General features: G+C 50.9%; 1 protein-coding gene across 2 annotated transcripts in view; it reads right to left on the bottom strand.

Annotated features, from left to right (window-relative positions):
• Positions 1-2,913: 2,913 nt before the first annotated feature.
• The window catches only part of MRTFB (myocardin related transcription factor B), a 90,411-nt gene continuing 80,710 nt past the window's right edge, over positions 2,914-12,614 (bottom strand). For both annotated transcript variants that reach the window (XM_012927508.2, XM_036492800.2), the window contains exons 11-15: positions 11,802-11,948; positions 10,132-10,284; positions 9,775-9,912; positions 6,277-6,337; positions 2,914-3,543 (exon numbers count right to left, since the gene is read on the bottom strand). In XM_012927508.2, coding sequence (XP_012782962.2) covers positions 3,044-3,543; positions 6,277-6,337; positions 9,775-9,912; positions 10,132-10,284; positions 11,802-11,948 — 999 coding nt within the window. In that variant the 3' untranslated portion in view covers positions 2,914-3,043. The remainder of the gene's footprint in view (positions 3,544-6,276; positions 6,338-9,774; positions 9,913-10,131; positions 10,285-11,801; positions 11,949-12,614) is intronic.

The raw sequence follows: 12,614 nt of genomic DNA, 5'->3' as shown, positions 1-12,614 counted from the left end.
TCCCGTCACGGCCTCTGGTTGGCCCTAGGCAGCACCTTGTGGTCTGAGATGGCCATTCTGTTGTCACAGAACTTTCTCCATCAGGATTCACAGAGCAGCGTGTGTAGGGTAAGAGCTCTTTTTGTAAACATGTGCAGCTTTTTGAATTACAGGCCTGAAATCAGAGTGCGGATAGATCGTTGTAACAGGGCATCTCCTTGGACGTGAGGGGCAGGGTGAGTGGTGACAGCCATGGGCCCACTCAGCGCCAGGCTGTTACCAGAGACACAGAAGTGTGGCCAGGAAGATGGGGAGGGGCGAGTGAGTCAAGGTGGGACTCCCAGACAAAGCACACGTGTGCTCTGAGTTATTTTCCAGTTCTGGCTGAAATCCCATAAGGAGGAAACTGAAATGCAGCTGGGGGGCTGGGGAGGGGCTGCACTGCAGGTACACGTGTGTGCTCAGGAGCCATGGTCCTTAAGAACCCTCACCTTCCAGTTACTGTCGCTAGTTCTGGACTCACTGAAGCCTCCAGGGAGGGGGACGACGGGCATTTGGTGTCTGTTGCCAGCACTCGCCATTCGTGTGTAAGTGCCAGCAAGCAGAACTGGGCTACACTGAGCCGTGCGGCTCGGCTGGCAGATGCTGAACAGCTGCTCTTGACCTTGTTCTACAAAGATTGCCATGCTCCCCCGAGAGGCAGCCTAGTGCTCACAGCCCTGTGCGAGGGCATGCCTGTCCTCGCAGGGACCCAGCCAGAGCTCGGCTCCTATGGTCTGCTTCTGCCCCTAATGCTCTGGGGGCACCTTTAGTGATGAAATGAGGAACTGGTCTGTGAGGCGCCGTCTGGTGGCTGTGACCTTGCCCGCCCCGGTCCGTCACTACTGCTGGTGGCCTAGCAGTTCTGACAAGTCCAGGAGTGTCTGTCTGCAGATCCCAGAGCCATGTGGGTTTGAGAAAAGGCAGTTAAAGGAGATCTCTCTAGGATCACAAGAAGATCCCTATGAAAGAAACACCAGTAGTATCCAAGCAAGAGACTCCACAAACTCAGAACACAGCTGCGCACACATGCTGTGAGCACTGCCCAGTGGCCTGGGTGTCTCGGGGCCCTAGCAGGTGCCTGCTGACATGCACCAGACACCCACACCTTAGGGGAGGGGAGCTTGGCTGGGACGCAGCCTCTCGTCCCAGTCCAGGAGATGACCCACACCCACGTCCAGCAGGGAAGGCTGATTCCACTGTGCCAGAGGAGCAGAGAAGTAGCCACGTACACAAGTGAGGATTACGGCAAAGCAAAGGTACCGGGCAGGAGGGGACAGCACTAGGCGGGCCGAGGCCGCCTCCTGTCCCACTGACATTTGATGAAGAGGATGCTCAGAGACCAAGTACGGAGCCACAAGCCCCAGCCAAGAGCTGACCTGAGGAAAGGGCTGGCCCCCGGAGGAGACAGAGTTGACCGAGGGTGCCCCCATGGCCAGCTCACTGGGCTTGCTCAGGGATGGGTGGCGGCGGGAAGGGTTTGGTCAACAGAGTTACTGCACCCTGTGTGTTGCATGACTCTCCGTGACCCACCAAGGTGGGCACCACGGGCTGTGGGGGCTTCTGCCTTCTCCACACGTAGGTCCCCTGTAGGAGCCCCCAGCAGAGCATGAAGCAGAGGCAGGATGCACGCACAGACCAGGCTGCTGGCTGCCAAGCTATCCTCAAGTCCTTTGTACAGAGTGGGTCAGGTGCCTCCGGCAGGCTGCTGGGGACCGTCCGCCAGGCTGTGACCTTGGGGTCACACGGGGTGAGGAGGAGAGCATGGTAGCATGGTACTATGACAGGACACTCTGCTAGAGCTCAGTTTTCTGTGCAGATAATTACATATTATATTATCATATTTAACTGACTAGATTTTGGAAATGCTGTGAGTTGGCATTTAGGAAATTCTTAAACTACTCAACAAATACATAATAACTTTTTCCCCCTATATATATTAAGAAAAAAAGTAAAACCTCCAGTTTTCTAACGTTCGGCTTGACAGACTGCCATCCAGTTGGGAGCCTGTGACGTGCTGGCCAGGGGTTGGGGCACGGAGGACAGCCAGCCTTGCTGGGGCAGGGACCGTGCACGTCCGGGGCTGTCCTCGGCTCACGAGTGACCGTCCCCTCACCTCCCACTCTGCTCACGCTCTGGCTCAGAATGACATTTTGTGCCAAAGCCTCGTCCCGGTTCTTTGAGATGGATCTGGTTACCTGAAAGTCAGCAACTCTTCACACACAGAAATACATGTGGCTCAAGTACTCTTGAGAGAGCTGGGTTAGTAGGAACAAGGGAGACCCCTGGCCACCCATTTCTTTACCCCTGTGTCGGCTGTAGGGATGATGTCAGAGCGTCCACGAGACTGTCCAATGGACAGAGCGGATGCAGCCCGGCCTGTCTGTTGTCGGTGCACCTGGACGCGTGCAGGGCAGTGCCTCTGTCAGGATTTTGTAGACATCTATGGATTATAAAGGAAAGCTCTCCCATTTAAGCTTAACTTTGGAAATCTAAGTATAAAACAATTCCAAAAATCACAAAATTAACTACAACACAAACTACACAGGTTTCTGAATGGAACCCAAAGTCTTCAGCTAGAGGCTGTCACGGAGCCGGCCAGCGCCCTCTGGCCGGAGCCCTGCTGTGGCCCCAGGAAGTGCACCAGTGGCCCGGGCACCTCCCTCCCACTGACTGGCCTTGGGTTTGGAGTGTAGCTGTCTGCCTGATTGAGCCTCGCAAGTGACCGCGTGTAGAATCCTGGCGCGGCACTCTTCCTGCGGCGTGGAAGGCTCGAGAAGCAGCTGCATCTTTGTCTAGTGTTGCAGAAGGCCCCACGCTACACTGCATTGCAGAAACTCACTGGCGGACGCAATGAAAGGGCTTCACACTTGGTTTCCAGGCTATCACCTCCCATCCCTTTGTTCTGTGACAATGTATTTTAATTGCAACAATGCAACTATGGCTCCAACTCCAGAAGCCGACCTGTTAGCCTCTTCCTCCTGTTCTAAAACCCGGCGAGCCCCAAGACAAGAACCCTGTGGCATTAGTCCCACGGCAACGGGAGGTCTTGTGGGTCGAGAAAGTCAGCAGAGAACATACTTGGCCCCGAGGATGTGCCGGGCATGGTGATGTCCAACCACTCCATGTTGTCCAAGGTGGAGTCTGAGAGGTCGAGAGACAGGCAGGGGGTGCCCGCTGCAAACTGGCTCTCGGAAGTCTCCATGGGTGAGTGTGAGTGGTCCAAGACACTCGGGTGACTCAGCAGGTCCGGAGGGAGGCCCTCGATCAGGGAGAAGGGCTCTCGGTCTTCGCCATTGCTTTGCAGTGGAGCAATGTCACCGGGTGAGGGTAAAGTTCCATCCAGGAAAGCTTCTAGTTGGTTCTCTAAGCTGCTCATGGGCTCCAGGGCGACAGGGGGTGCCATCTGGACCTGGGGCGGTGGCCGGGACACTGCTGTGTTGACGGGCATGGTGGTGATGCTGGCGGTCACTGGTCTCATTTTGGAAATAGGAGAGGGCTCCTCTTTGATAGGGAGAGTAATCTCTGTAAATTGAAGCAATTACTGTGTTAATAGTGACCTCTGAAACATTTTGCTTAACTAGCTATCGTTGCATGCTACTGGAATATTGGGCAGGGACAATCCTTGATAGTGTTTAGGGGTCGTTTAACAGGTGGATTTATTGTATTTCGGTAAAACTTTGAGTTCTTTTTATTAACATAAAAAAAGCAGCTCCATGCCTCCAGACAGGAATCTGTGGCTTGACTCTTCTCTTCAGTCCCTACTCTGTCATTTAGGACTGTAAGATAGGCCTGGGCCTCAGCTATTCCATGACCCTGCCATCACGCAAGATGAGTGGCAACATGAAGACCCTGGGTCTGTGTAGATACCAAGGGCAGCCTTAAGGTTGGGACAGATCGACTTTCTAATCACTGTAGTTGGAACTCTGCCCAAGGCAGCTGTATACATTCTGTGTAAGGTTCAGAGTTCTGAGACAAGGCTAGCACAGGGTGCTCTGGCCTTGTTCTAGCAGGTGGATCACATGCTTGTCTCACTTTCTGAGCTTAAATCAAAGCTTGCAATTTGGCAAGCATCTAATTAGGTGCCAGTTCTGTGTTATTCCCTGTCAGAAGTGCAGGTTACTGGATAGTCTGCCACAGGTGCTGGTGTGCCCCTAGGCAGGCACAGAATGAGGTGGCCAGTTCACTGTGTGATACAGCTGGTTTCCTCTATATGCATATAATTAGGAATGATGATTAAGACTGCACTTGGAGCTCAATGGTCATCAAGCATGAATAGGTAAGAGAGAAGGACTTACGTTTTGATTCCCATAAATGTATTAACTATGTATTGCATGTATTTTAAAGGCAGTTTGTTCCTTATTATTATTATTATTTAAGATTTATTTACTTTTAGTGGAAAGGCAGATATACAGAGAGGAGGAGAGACAGGAAGATTTTCTGTCCGATGGTTCACTCCCCAAGTGACCACAACGGCTGGAGCCGAGCCAATCTGAAGCCAGGAGCCAGGAGCTCTTCCAGGTCTCCCTTGTGGGTGCAGGGTCCCAAGGCTTTGGGCTGTCCTCAACTGCTTTCCCAGGCCACAAGCAGGGAGCTGGACAGGAAGCAGGGCCTCTGGGATTAGAACTGGCGACCATATGGGATCCTGGCGTGTGCAAGGCGAGGACTTTAACAACTATGCTATCGCGCCAGGCCCTCCTTTTTATTATTTATAGTCATCTCTGGGATTGTGTTGGAAGCTTTAAACACAATCTAAGTTACTAGTTTTGAATTGAGAATTTCAACCTTGATCTTCATTGTTATTGATATAACTATACAAAAAAGATGAACTAATATCCCCTAACAGTTATTTTGTCAAAAGCAAATTACCTCTTTATGACAATTTGCAGTTATTTCTAAATCTCCAAGTTTAGGCAATGGAAATAATTCTTACTGACCACTTAAAAATCTGGTCTTTGGAGCTGGCCTTGTGGCATGGCATGTTAAGCCACTGCCTAAGACTCCAGAATTCCATGTGGGAGAACCAGCCACTCCATTTTTGATCCAGCTCTCTGATGATGTGCTTGGGACAGCAAAACATGGCTCAAATGCCTGGACCTGCACCCCCATGGGACCTGGAAGCAGCAGATAAACCTCTCCTTCTTAAATAAATAAAAAATAATAAATCTGTAGAAGATGAGGATCTGATCTTTACCAGATTTGGTAGAAACACTTTGTTTTTTTACTCCTGAAGTCAGTGTATGGAGATGTCTCCTTTTTCTTTTCTTTTTTAAAGTCCCAAATTGTGTGTGTGTGTGTCAAAGACTTCAAATAAAGATCAAGGCTGATTAGAGAGGGAAGGACAGAGAGCTCTTCCAGCCACTGACTCACTCCCCAAACGGCTGCAGTGGCCGGAGCTGGCTGGTCTGCAGCCAGGACCCTGGAACTTTTCCAGGTTTCCCACATGGGAGTAGGGCCCCAGGGAACGGGGGCTGTACTGCCCTGCACAAGGGAGGGTGCTGGCTCACAAATGGAGCAGCCAGCCCGTGAACCAGTGCCCGTATGGGAAGCCAGCAGCACAGGACGTCAGGGGATTTTTGTAGTCTAGATAGTCATGGGCGTAGATAACTCTGTAAGAACAATTTCAAAAATGCTATTTGCTTGGAAATGACTATAATCAAATATCAAGATTTCTCCATATTAGACCAAACATTATCACTAGAGTACCAAAGTCCATATAAAATAGTACTTGCTCTGAATGGAGAAATTTCAAGTGCAATTAAAAACATTCAAATAAAATGTCTTACATGGGGTAATTTAAGAATACTTCAAAATAATGCTAGATAGCCTTTGGGGATTTTTTCAAAAATACCAATTTTATATTCCTTTGTGAAGACAGGTCAGCCGAGGCGGAGATGTCTGACTTTTCTGTGACTAAAACATCCCTCTTTATACGACAGGAAAGAGGTGTTCCTTCATTCACCGCCTTGCACTTTCAGTAGTGCCATCAGAGCCCAGGCACGGGCACGGCGGGACTGTCTTCAGCCCGTTATGGCACTTGGAAGTTTTCCACGTGGATTTAGAACATGGCTGTGTTCTGCCATCTGGCAGTGCTTAGTTGGCTACAGATCAATGTAATGCCAAGCTGTAGTCCTAAGCGGAATCAGATGCGTGGCCTCTCTTTGTGGCAGGTTGTTCTAATGCAGCTTCTCCAGGTGTTGGGCAGAGCTGCAAGCTGGTGTCCGCTGGCACCCGCTGGAGCTGGGCCGTGAGACCTACCTCCGCTTTTAATGAGGATGTCAAAGAGGTCATCCATGTGCTGACTGTGGGCGTTGGGAACCTGCAAGCAGGAGACAGAAGTCAGCTTGCTTTCCTACCAGCCTGGAAGCGTCACGCTGCTGGGAGCACCTAGTTCTAATCGCTTGCATTTAGGTGTGCACGCATAAAGATGATCATACCAGACGCACAAGCGGCTGCATGTTTTATGTCTACCATTTGGTAAGTTCTGACGCTGCCAGTCTCCTGGGAAATCGCCGACCACAGTCAAGATCATGAACATGCCCCTCCCTCCTGCCACCTCCCCCTCCCCCCAGTTCTTTCGTTGTGGATTACTCTGATGTCAGGAGTCACACAGGGTATACTCTGGGGAAAAGAGGAACTGGCTCCTCTCACTCAGCCTACTTATTTGGAGACCTATTGACGTTACAGGGTACATCTTAGGATAGCGCATTCCTCTTTACTGCTTAGTAGTATTCCACTGTGTGGAAATGCCACAGCTTATCCATTCATTTTCGGATGGACGTTTTGGTTCTGAGGATTCTGCTATTACAAAAGTCGCTGTTCTGTAAAGACCTGAGCTTCCTTTTCTCTTGGGTACACTTGGGAGTGGACTGAATAGGTCCACAGGACAGGCCCAAACTCTTCAACAAGGACTGTACGTCTCTGTGCACCCTGGGAGCTGTGGGTCTCCAGGCATTCTACAGTCTCACCACATTTTGTATGGGGAGTGGTTCTGCACTGAAGTCTTCATTTGCTCAACAACCAGTGATGCTGAGCATCTTCTTGGAGAAGACATTCAGGATCTTCTGCTTGCTGTTGGCAGTGTGGATGTGACCTCAGCCATCTGCTTCCACCCCAGGTCTTTGTACTGGACATGCTTTTCGTGGATGCATGTGTCAGTTATCTATCACTGCACTGAAAACATGTCCCAAAACCTAGTGTCACGCTCTCTGTGGGCCAGGGAATCAGAAATGGTTTGGTCAAGACATTAGTTGGGCTACAGTAAACTCGGGGATTGGCTGGAGAATGGCCACGGAGAATAAGCATGGCTTATTGACCTGACTGGCAAGTGGGTGGCAGCTGCTGAGGCAGGGCCTAAAGTTCTTGTCCCTAGGTGGCCAGAATGTTCAGTAATTAATGGTAAGTTTGGTTTTACCATTTCATTATTATTGTCATTTTTGGTTCATTCCTTACTGTCTTAAACATGGAGCTATCATTATATTCTTGATTCTTATATAATAATATATTGTGCACATTCTTAACTTTTCCTTAGCAGTTACTTAAACTTACTGCTGTACCACTGCATAGAAAAAAGATTCACTGGGTCGTCTTCCATTCTTTATTTGAAAGGTAAGAGTGGCAGAGAGAGAAAGATCTTTTGCCGACTGCTTCACTCACGCTAGCGAGGGACGCCAGCCCGTCTCCCAGGTGAGTGACAGGGCTCCAAGTGTCTGGGTCATTGCCCGCTTTCCCACATGCATCAGCGGGAGCTGGGCTGGGACTCCAAGGAGCACAGATACGGGATGCTGCTGTCAGAACCGGAAGCTTCACGCGCTATGCCTCAATACCGGCTCCACAGGGTTTTTAAAAAATATTTTTATTTTCCTTTATTTGAAAGAGATATACATGCATGAAGGGAGAGAGACTTCTCTAAATGCCTTCAACAGCTGAGGCTGGATCAGGCCAATCTCAGGTCGGATCTCCCACGAGGGTGGAAGGGCCCAGTCACTTGAGCCATTACTTCTCACACCCAGGGTGCACATTAGCAGGACTCAAAGTGAGGTATTCTGAGAGGAGATGTGAGTGTCCAAGGGGAGTCTCACCTGCTGTAAGAAAATGCCTTCCCCTCACTTTCACTCCTGATGCAGAATGCTGGTTGATGAACTGTCTCCCTTACAACTTCCAAACAGTCACTTCTTCCCTTATTTCCACAGTTGACACTACTCAGGTGGTCTTTTGCCCATGTTTATTGCTTGTCTTTATCCTTGCCTTTGAATAATGACTGTGCTGTAACTGGGCCTTCTAGTTAGCCTGTGAGGTGCTTACTGAGCACCTCCAAGCTGTAAATTTGTCTCCTCATAATCTATGGGATTTTTGGCCATTCTTTCACATCTATTTATCCATCCTACTCTCTTTCCCCCTTGACTGTTCTATCTATGTTAAACTTTTGGATGATAGGGCCAAGGCTCTGTTTACTTCCTAAAAACTCCTTCGGGGTCATGGCATATGGGTTATGCTACTGCCTGCATCCATATGCACGTTGGCTTGAGTGAGTGCCGGCCATTCCACTTTCCAGGTAGCTCCCTGCTGGGACCCTGCAGGAAACATACGTTCCCAGGATGTGGTATCTCACAAGTGCCCTCTGTGTATGACCATGAGCCCAGGCCTATGTTAAAAACTAGGGAGAAGACAGCTGTTGGATCCAGTGGGCAGCATTCGTGACCCTGCAGTGTTGCATGGGTGAGTGTCATTCTGGTGTTTTCTAACTGCAGTTAAGCTCCTGGTGTGTGGCTCACCTGTGCTCCCCATGAAGATAACTGATGCCCCTTCAGAAGCGACCATGGGATGGGGCAGTGGCCTCCAGCACACCATCTGCCCGTTCTTACTCAGATAGCTCACCCTATTTCTAGAAGTTGTCTTTTCCATCTGAGCTAGGAGCCCTTGAGGAGTCTGAAGGGGCATTTTACAGCTGGAAGAGCTGGCTTTGCTCTCTCTGGGCATTGCTGGTCATCCTGCGCATACTGTCCCTAGGACAACTGAGCAGGTCAAGGCCAAAGTAGGAAGCCTTGGTTTGCTGCTTGCTGCCAAAAGTGCCGAGTCCTTGGCCCCACATCCCTTAGGAGTCATCTGCTACAGTGCTGCGGTAGCGAATGACAAACAGTGGGCTTAGACCTGTTACGTCTCTTCCACTTGGCAGCACCCATGAGGGCCTGGAGCACACTCCCAGCATCCTCCCCGAACCTGGGGTTCTTCCTTGAAGGTAAGCTAACTGGAAGCTTTGGAAGAAGGCTGAGAAGGCCAGAGAGACTAAGAGGGATATTTAGAGCAGTGGATGACAGGTGCTGTGGTCAGATTTGACTGACAGGAGCTCTGTCCCCAAGCCTTGGAGGAGCTGCAGCTACTTGGGGTTTAGCAATAGAAACCAAGCAGGCTCAGAGCAGCAGTCAGTCCCCTGCTTGTGGCACATGCGCATTAGGCATTGTCGAAACTGAAGAGCCAGGAGGTCACCTGCGAAGTGACATGTGCTCATCTGTGGGCAGCCATGCATGTCCACCAGATTGAATAGTGTCTGTCTGCAGCTGGCCTGACGAATGGTGGATTTAGGAGACGGATCAGTATAAAACATGGGCCCTGGGCACCTTACATCCATCCCTAGCCCTGAGGACAATTTACAAGACAAATAGCAAGTTTTGGAGGAAGGGAAACAAGTTGGCCTTAAGCCATGGATCTGGGATGAGCAGAGGACGCACGGTGGGGCTCCCGAGCTCGCTCACTCACCTCTGGCAGGGCTGAGTGGGCATTGCGGGTCTGTTTGATGGCCTCCTCATAGCGGGGAGGGGCTTTTGTCGTGGTGACTGGGCTCCCGAACAAGGAGTGCTGGACGACAAACTGCTGGGGTGGAGGGGGTGAGCTGGGCTGCAGCAAACAGAAGGGGAGCCCAGGTGAGCTTGGCAGTGAGCGGCCCCGCCCTCGCCCACCTGCTGTGCTGCCCGCAACAGCCAAAGCACAGAAGGCACCGTAGGCACCAGGACGGCGCAGCCAGCCTGCATCGCCCAGCTCTGTGCTGTCAGCATCTCTCCCCTCACCACTGCCACGCCGCCCTCCAGGCCTCCAGCCCAAGGGAGTGGGGGTTACCTTGGTGGGTGGGGGTGGCCCATTCTGCAAGGATGGAGGCGCAGCGTTTCTGGGCTGGAGGGGAGCGGGGGCACTGACGAAGGGTGGCTGTGTGGCGGGCGCCGGCTGTCTCTGATACGGAAGCACTGTGTTAGGGGCCGAGTTGGTGAAAACCTGTTGTGAAGAAGCACTTCAGTCAGTCAGCTCTTGTGCTTCTCCTAGTGAAGGGAGCCCTGTCTTAAAGCTGCAGTGAGCCAGTGTTTTCTGTAGACGACCATGCAGGTGCTATGGAAACCAGGGGCGTTTCTTACCACACCAGCCGGTGGACCCTGGTTTGCTTGCCCATAGGTATTTCTGGTATGACTGGTCCCTTTTTAGGAGCTTGTCTGTGAAGGCAGCACAGATGGTGATGCTGCTCCTCACGGTTCTCTCTCAAGTGGCAGCTGAAGAGCCTACCGTCGGCCTCCACCCTCACTCCCAAGTCCTCCCCAACACAGCAACTCTTAGATGCTCCAAATCCAACTTTCCTTCTTCCTCTCACTACCCCAGGTTCCCCGCTCTGCCTCGTTCCTCATTTCTACAATCCAAGTTGAAAGGCGCCGTGCTCACCTCTGCCTCCCTGTTCGGCACTCACCTGCTGAAGAAACACCTGTCGCATCAGGCAGCTGTCCCTGACGCCCTCCCCAGGTGCCACAGGCTTCCCTCCCTCCAGGAACCCGCAGCTTATAGCTGAGCACGTCTGAGCCATATCCCACTACATTCCTGGGCTCTCCTGCAGAGAAGGTGAAATCTTAGTCACTGCTTGGCAGTAAAGGCTTCTTAGCACTGGCGCCTCTCTCTGCTACCCGTGGCTGCACTCAACTTTCCAGTTCCTTGAATTGCACCCACGTGCTAACTTGCAGTCTCCCTCTTTGGAGCAATCGGGGGGTGGGTGGAGGGGGCCTCCTTCTGGTGGACCTGACGATCATCTTTTCCAGCCATGGCACATGTGTTTTCTTTCAGGTTCCCACAGACATGGCGAAGATGTCCTCCCAACAGAACATCCTCAGCGGATGCCGAGTTCCACTCCCAGGGAATCGCCTTATGTTTAAACAGATGATGTATATGTCATGTAAGGACTCCGTAGCCTGTCAATAAACTGTTCTTCCTGTCTTCCAGCAAACTAAAGGAATCATCTTAAGATGTGAACATTCAGGGAGGAAATACACTAAACCAATCATGGCGCTTTGCCCAGCTCCTTAACACACAACTGGCATTCCTCCCTTGGGACTCTGGCTGCTGAGGCGGTCCAACCTGACCGTTCACAATCCCCTGAGGCACACCCCTTATGCTAAAGATTAAAAACTTGGGGGGACAAATAATTCTCAAGAATTTACAACAGCCGCACCTAGTTAAGGGGCTCACATTTTTCTGGCAAGGAGATGTGCGCAGAGCTCCACCTGCTGGATTGAGGGGCTACTTAACAACACACGTTTAATTTGAAAAAACATTTCACTTTAAAACTTAGCATTCTTGGGAATACTCACGTTGAATTCACTCTGTATTTACTTGGAAAGGGGAAGGGTTGCCTGTGAAGCCACCTTTGTGATCTAAAGAGTTCTTTCCATAGCTCAGGTGTCTGGGGAGCCTGCAGAGCAGCTGCTGGGAGGAGCAGCACGTGGCCCAGGGGTGCTGAGTGTGTGGGCACCCACCTTTCTGGCTTGCTGCGGCGGAGTGAGCACATGCTGCTGGAAAGTGTCTTGCTTCTGCGGCACGGTCAGGCCTGGGGACAAGGCGGCAGGAGGGACCTGGGCAGCGGTCGCTATGGGGGGCTGGGGCTGGAGTCCTTGTGGGGCGCTCTGGAACAATAATCAAAAACAGTTTAATGGTCAGAATCAGGTTTGGAATCAAGAGTTTAGATGTAGAAGCACCAGTCACATGAGAATGATATCTAAGATGAAATAACTCACCTGTATATACCTGACCCTGATGCTTCTAAACCACAGTGAAGCAACAAGCCAGCTATTTTCAGGGGTGGCTGGGATTTTCACTTGAAAATTAGAAACTTGAAATACTGAGAGCCTAGAGTAGCAATACATACTATGCAGCAGATACCAGAATTCATTAGGTAACAACAAGGAACTGCGAGGCCTAATAGCCCATGTTTTGGCCATCACGCTCCAGCAGGTGCACTCTCTGGTGGAGCCAGTAACATGTCAGGTTGTCCACAGGGCCAGGATAAAACATGGCTCTTTTTCCTAGAACAGCAACTCGAAGATTTGGACCCAGCAATTTTGTTTTAAACATCAAGTAGATGCTCAACTTTACAGTGCTCTCTCTAGGTGAGCCGGGACAGGCCCAGAGCCCTGCCTATTAGGGCTCAAGATGGTTCCTTTCTGCCCTGGCAGGTTTTTGGGGTGAGTGAGGCTAGGGTTCTGATTCCCTGAGGTCTGCTTTTGCACATAAAACCAAGCTGCAGGAAAGAGGAAGGTGCTTCAGAGGTCAGGGGGAAATGGAATTCTAAC

Source organism: Ochotona princeps, chromosome 24 (assembly GCF_030435755.1).
Source record: "Ochotona princeps isolate mOchPri1 chromosome 24, mOchPri1.hap1, whole genome shotgun sequence".
NCBI lineage: Eukaryota > Metazoa > Chordata > Mammalia > Lagomorpha > Ochotonidae > Ochotona > Ochotona princeps.
The sequence above is the reverse complement of the archived record's forward strand: the minus strand, read 5'-3'. Positions and strand labels throughout refer to the sequence as shown.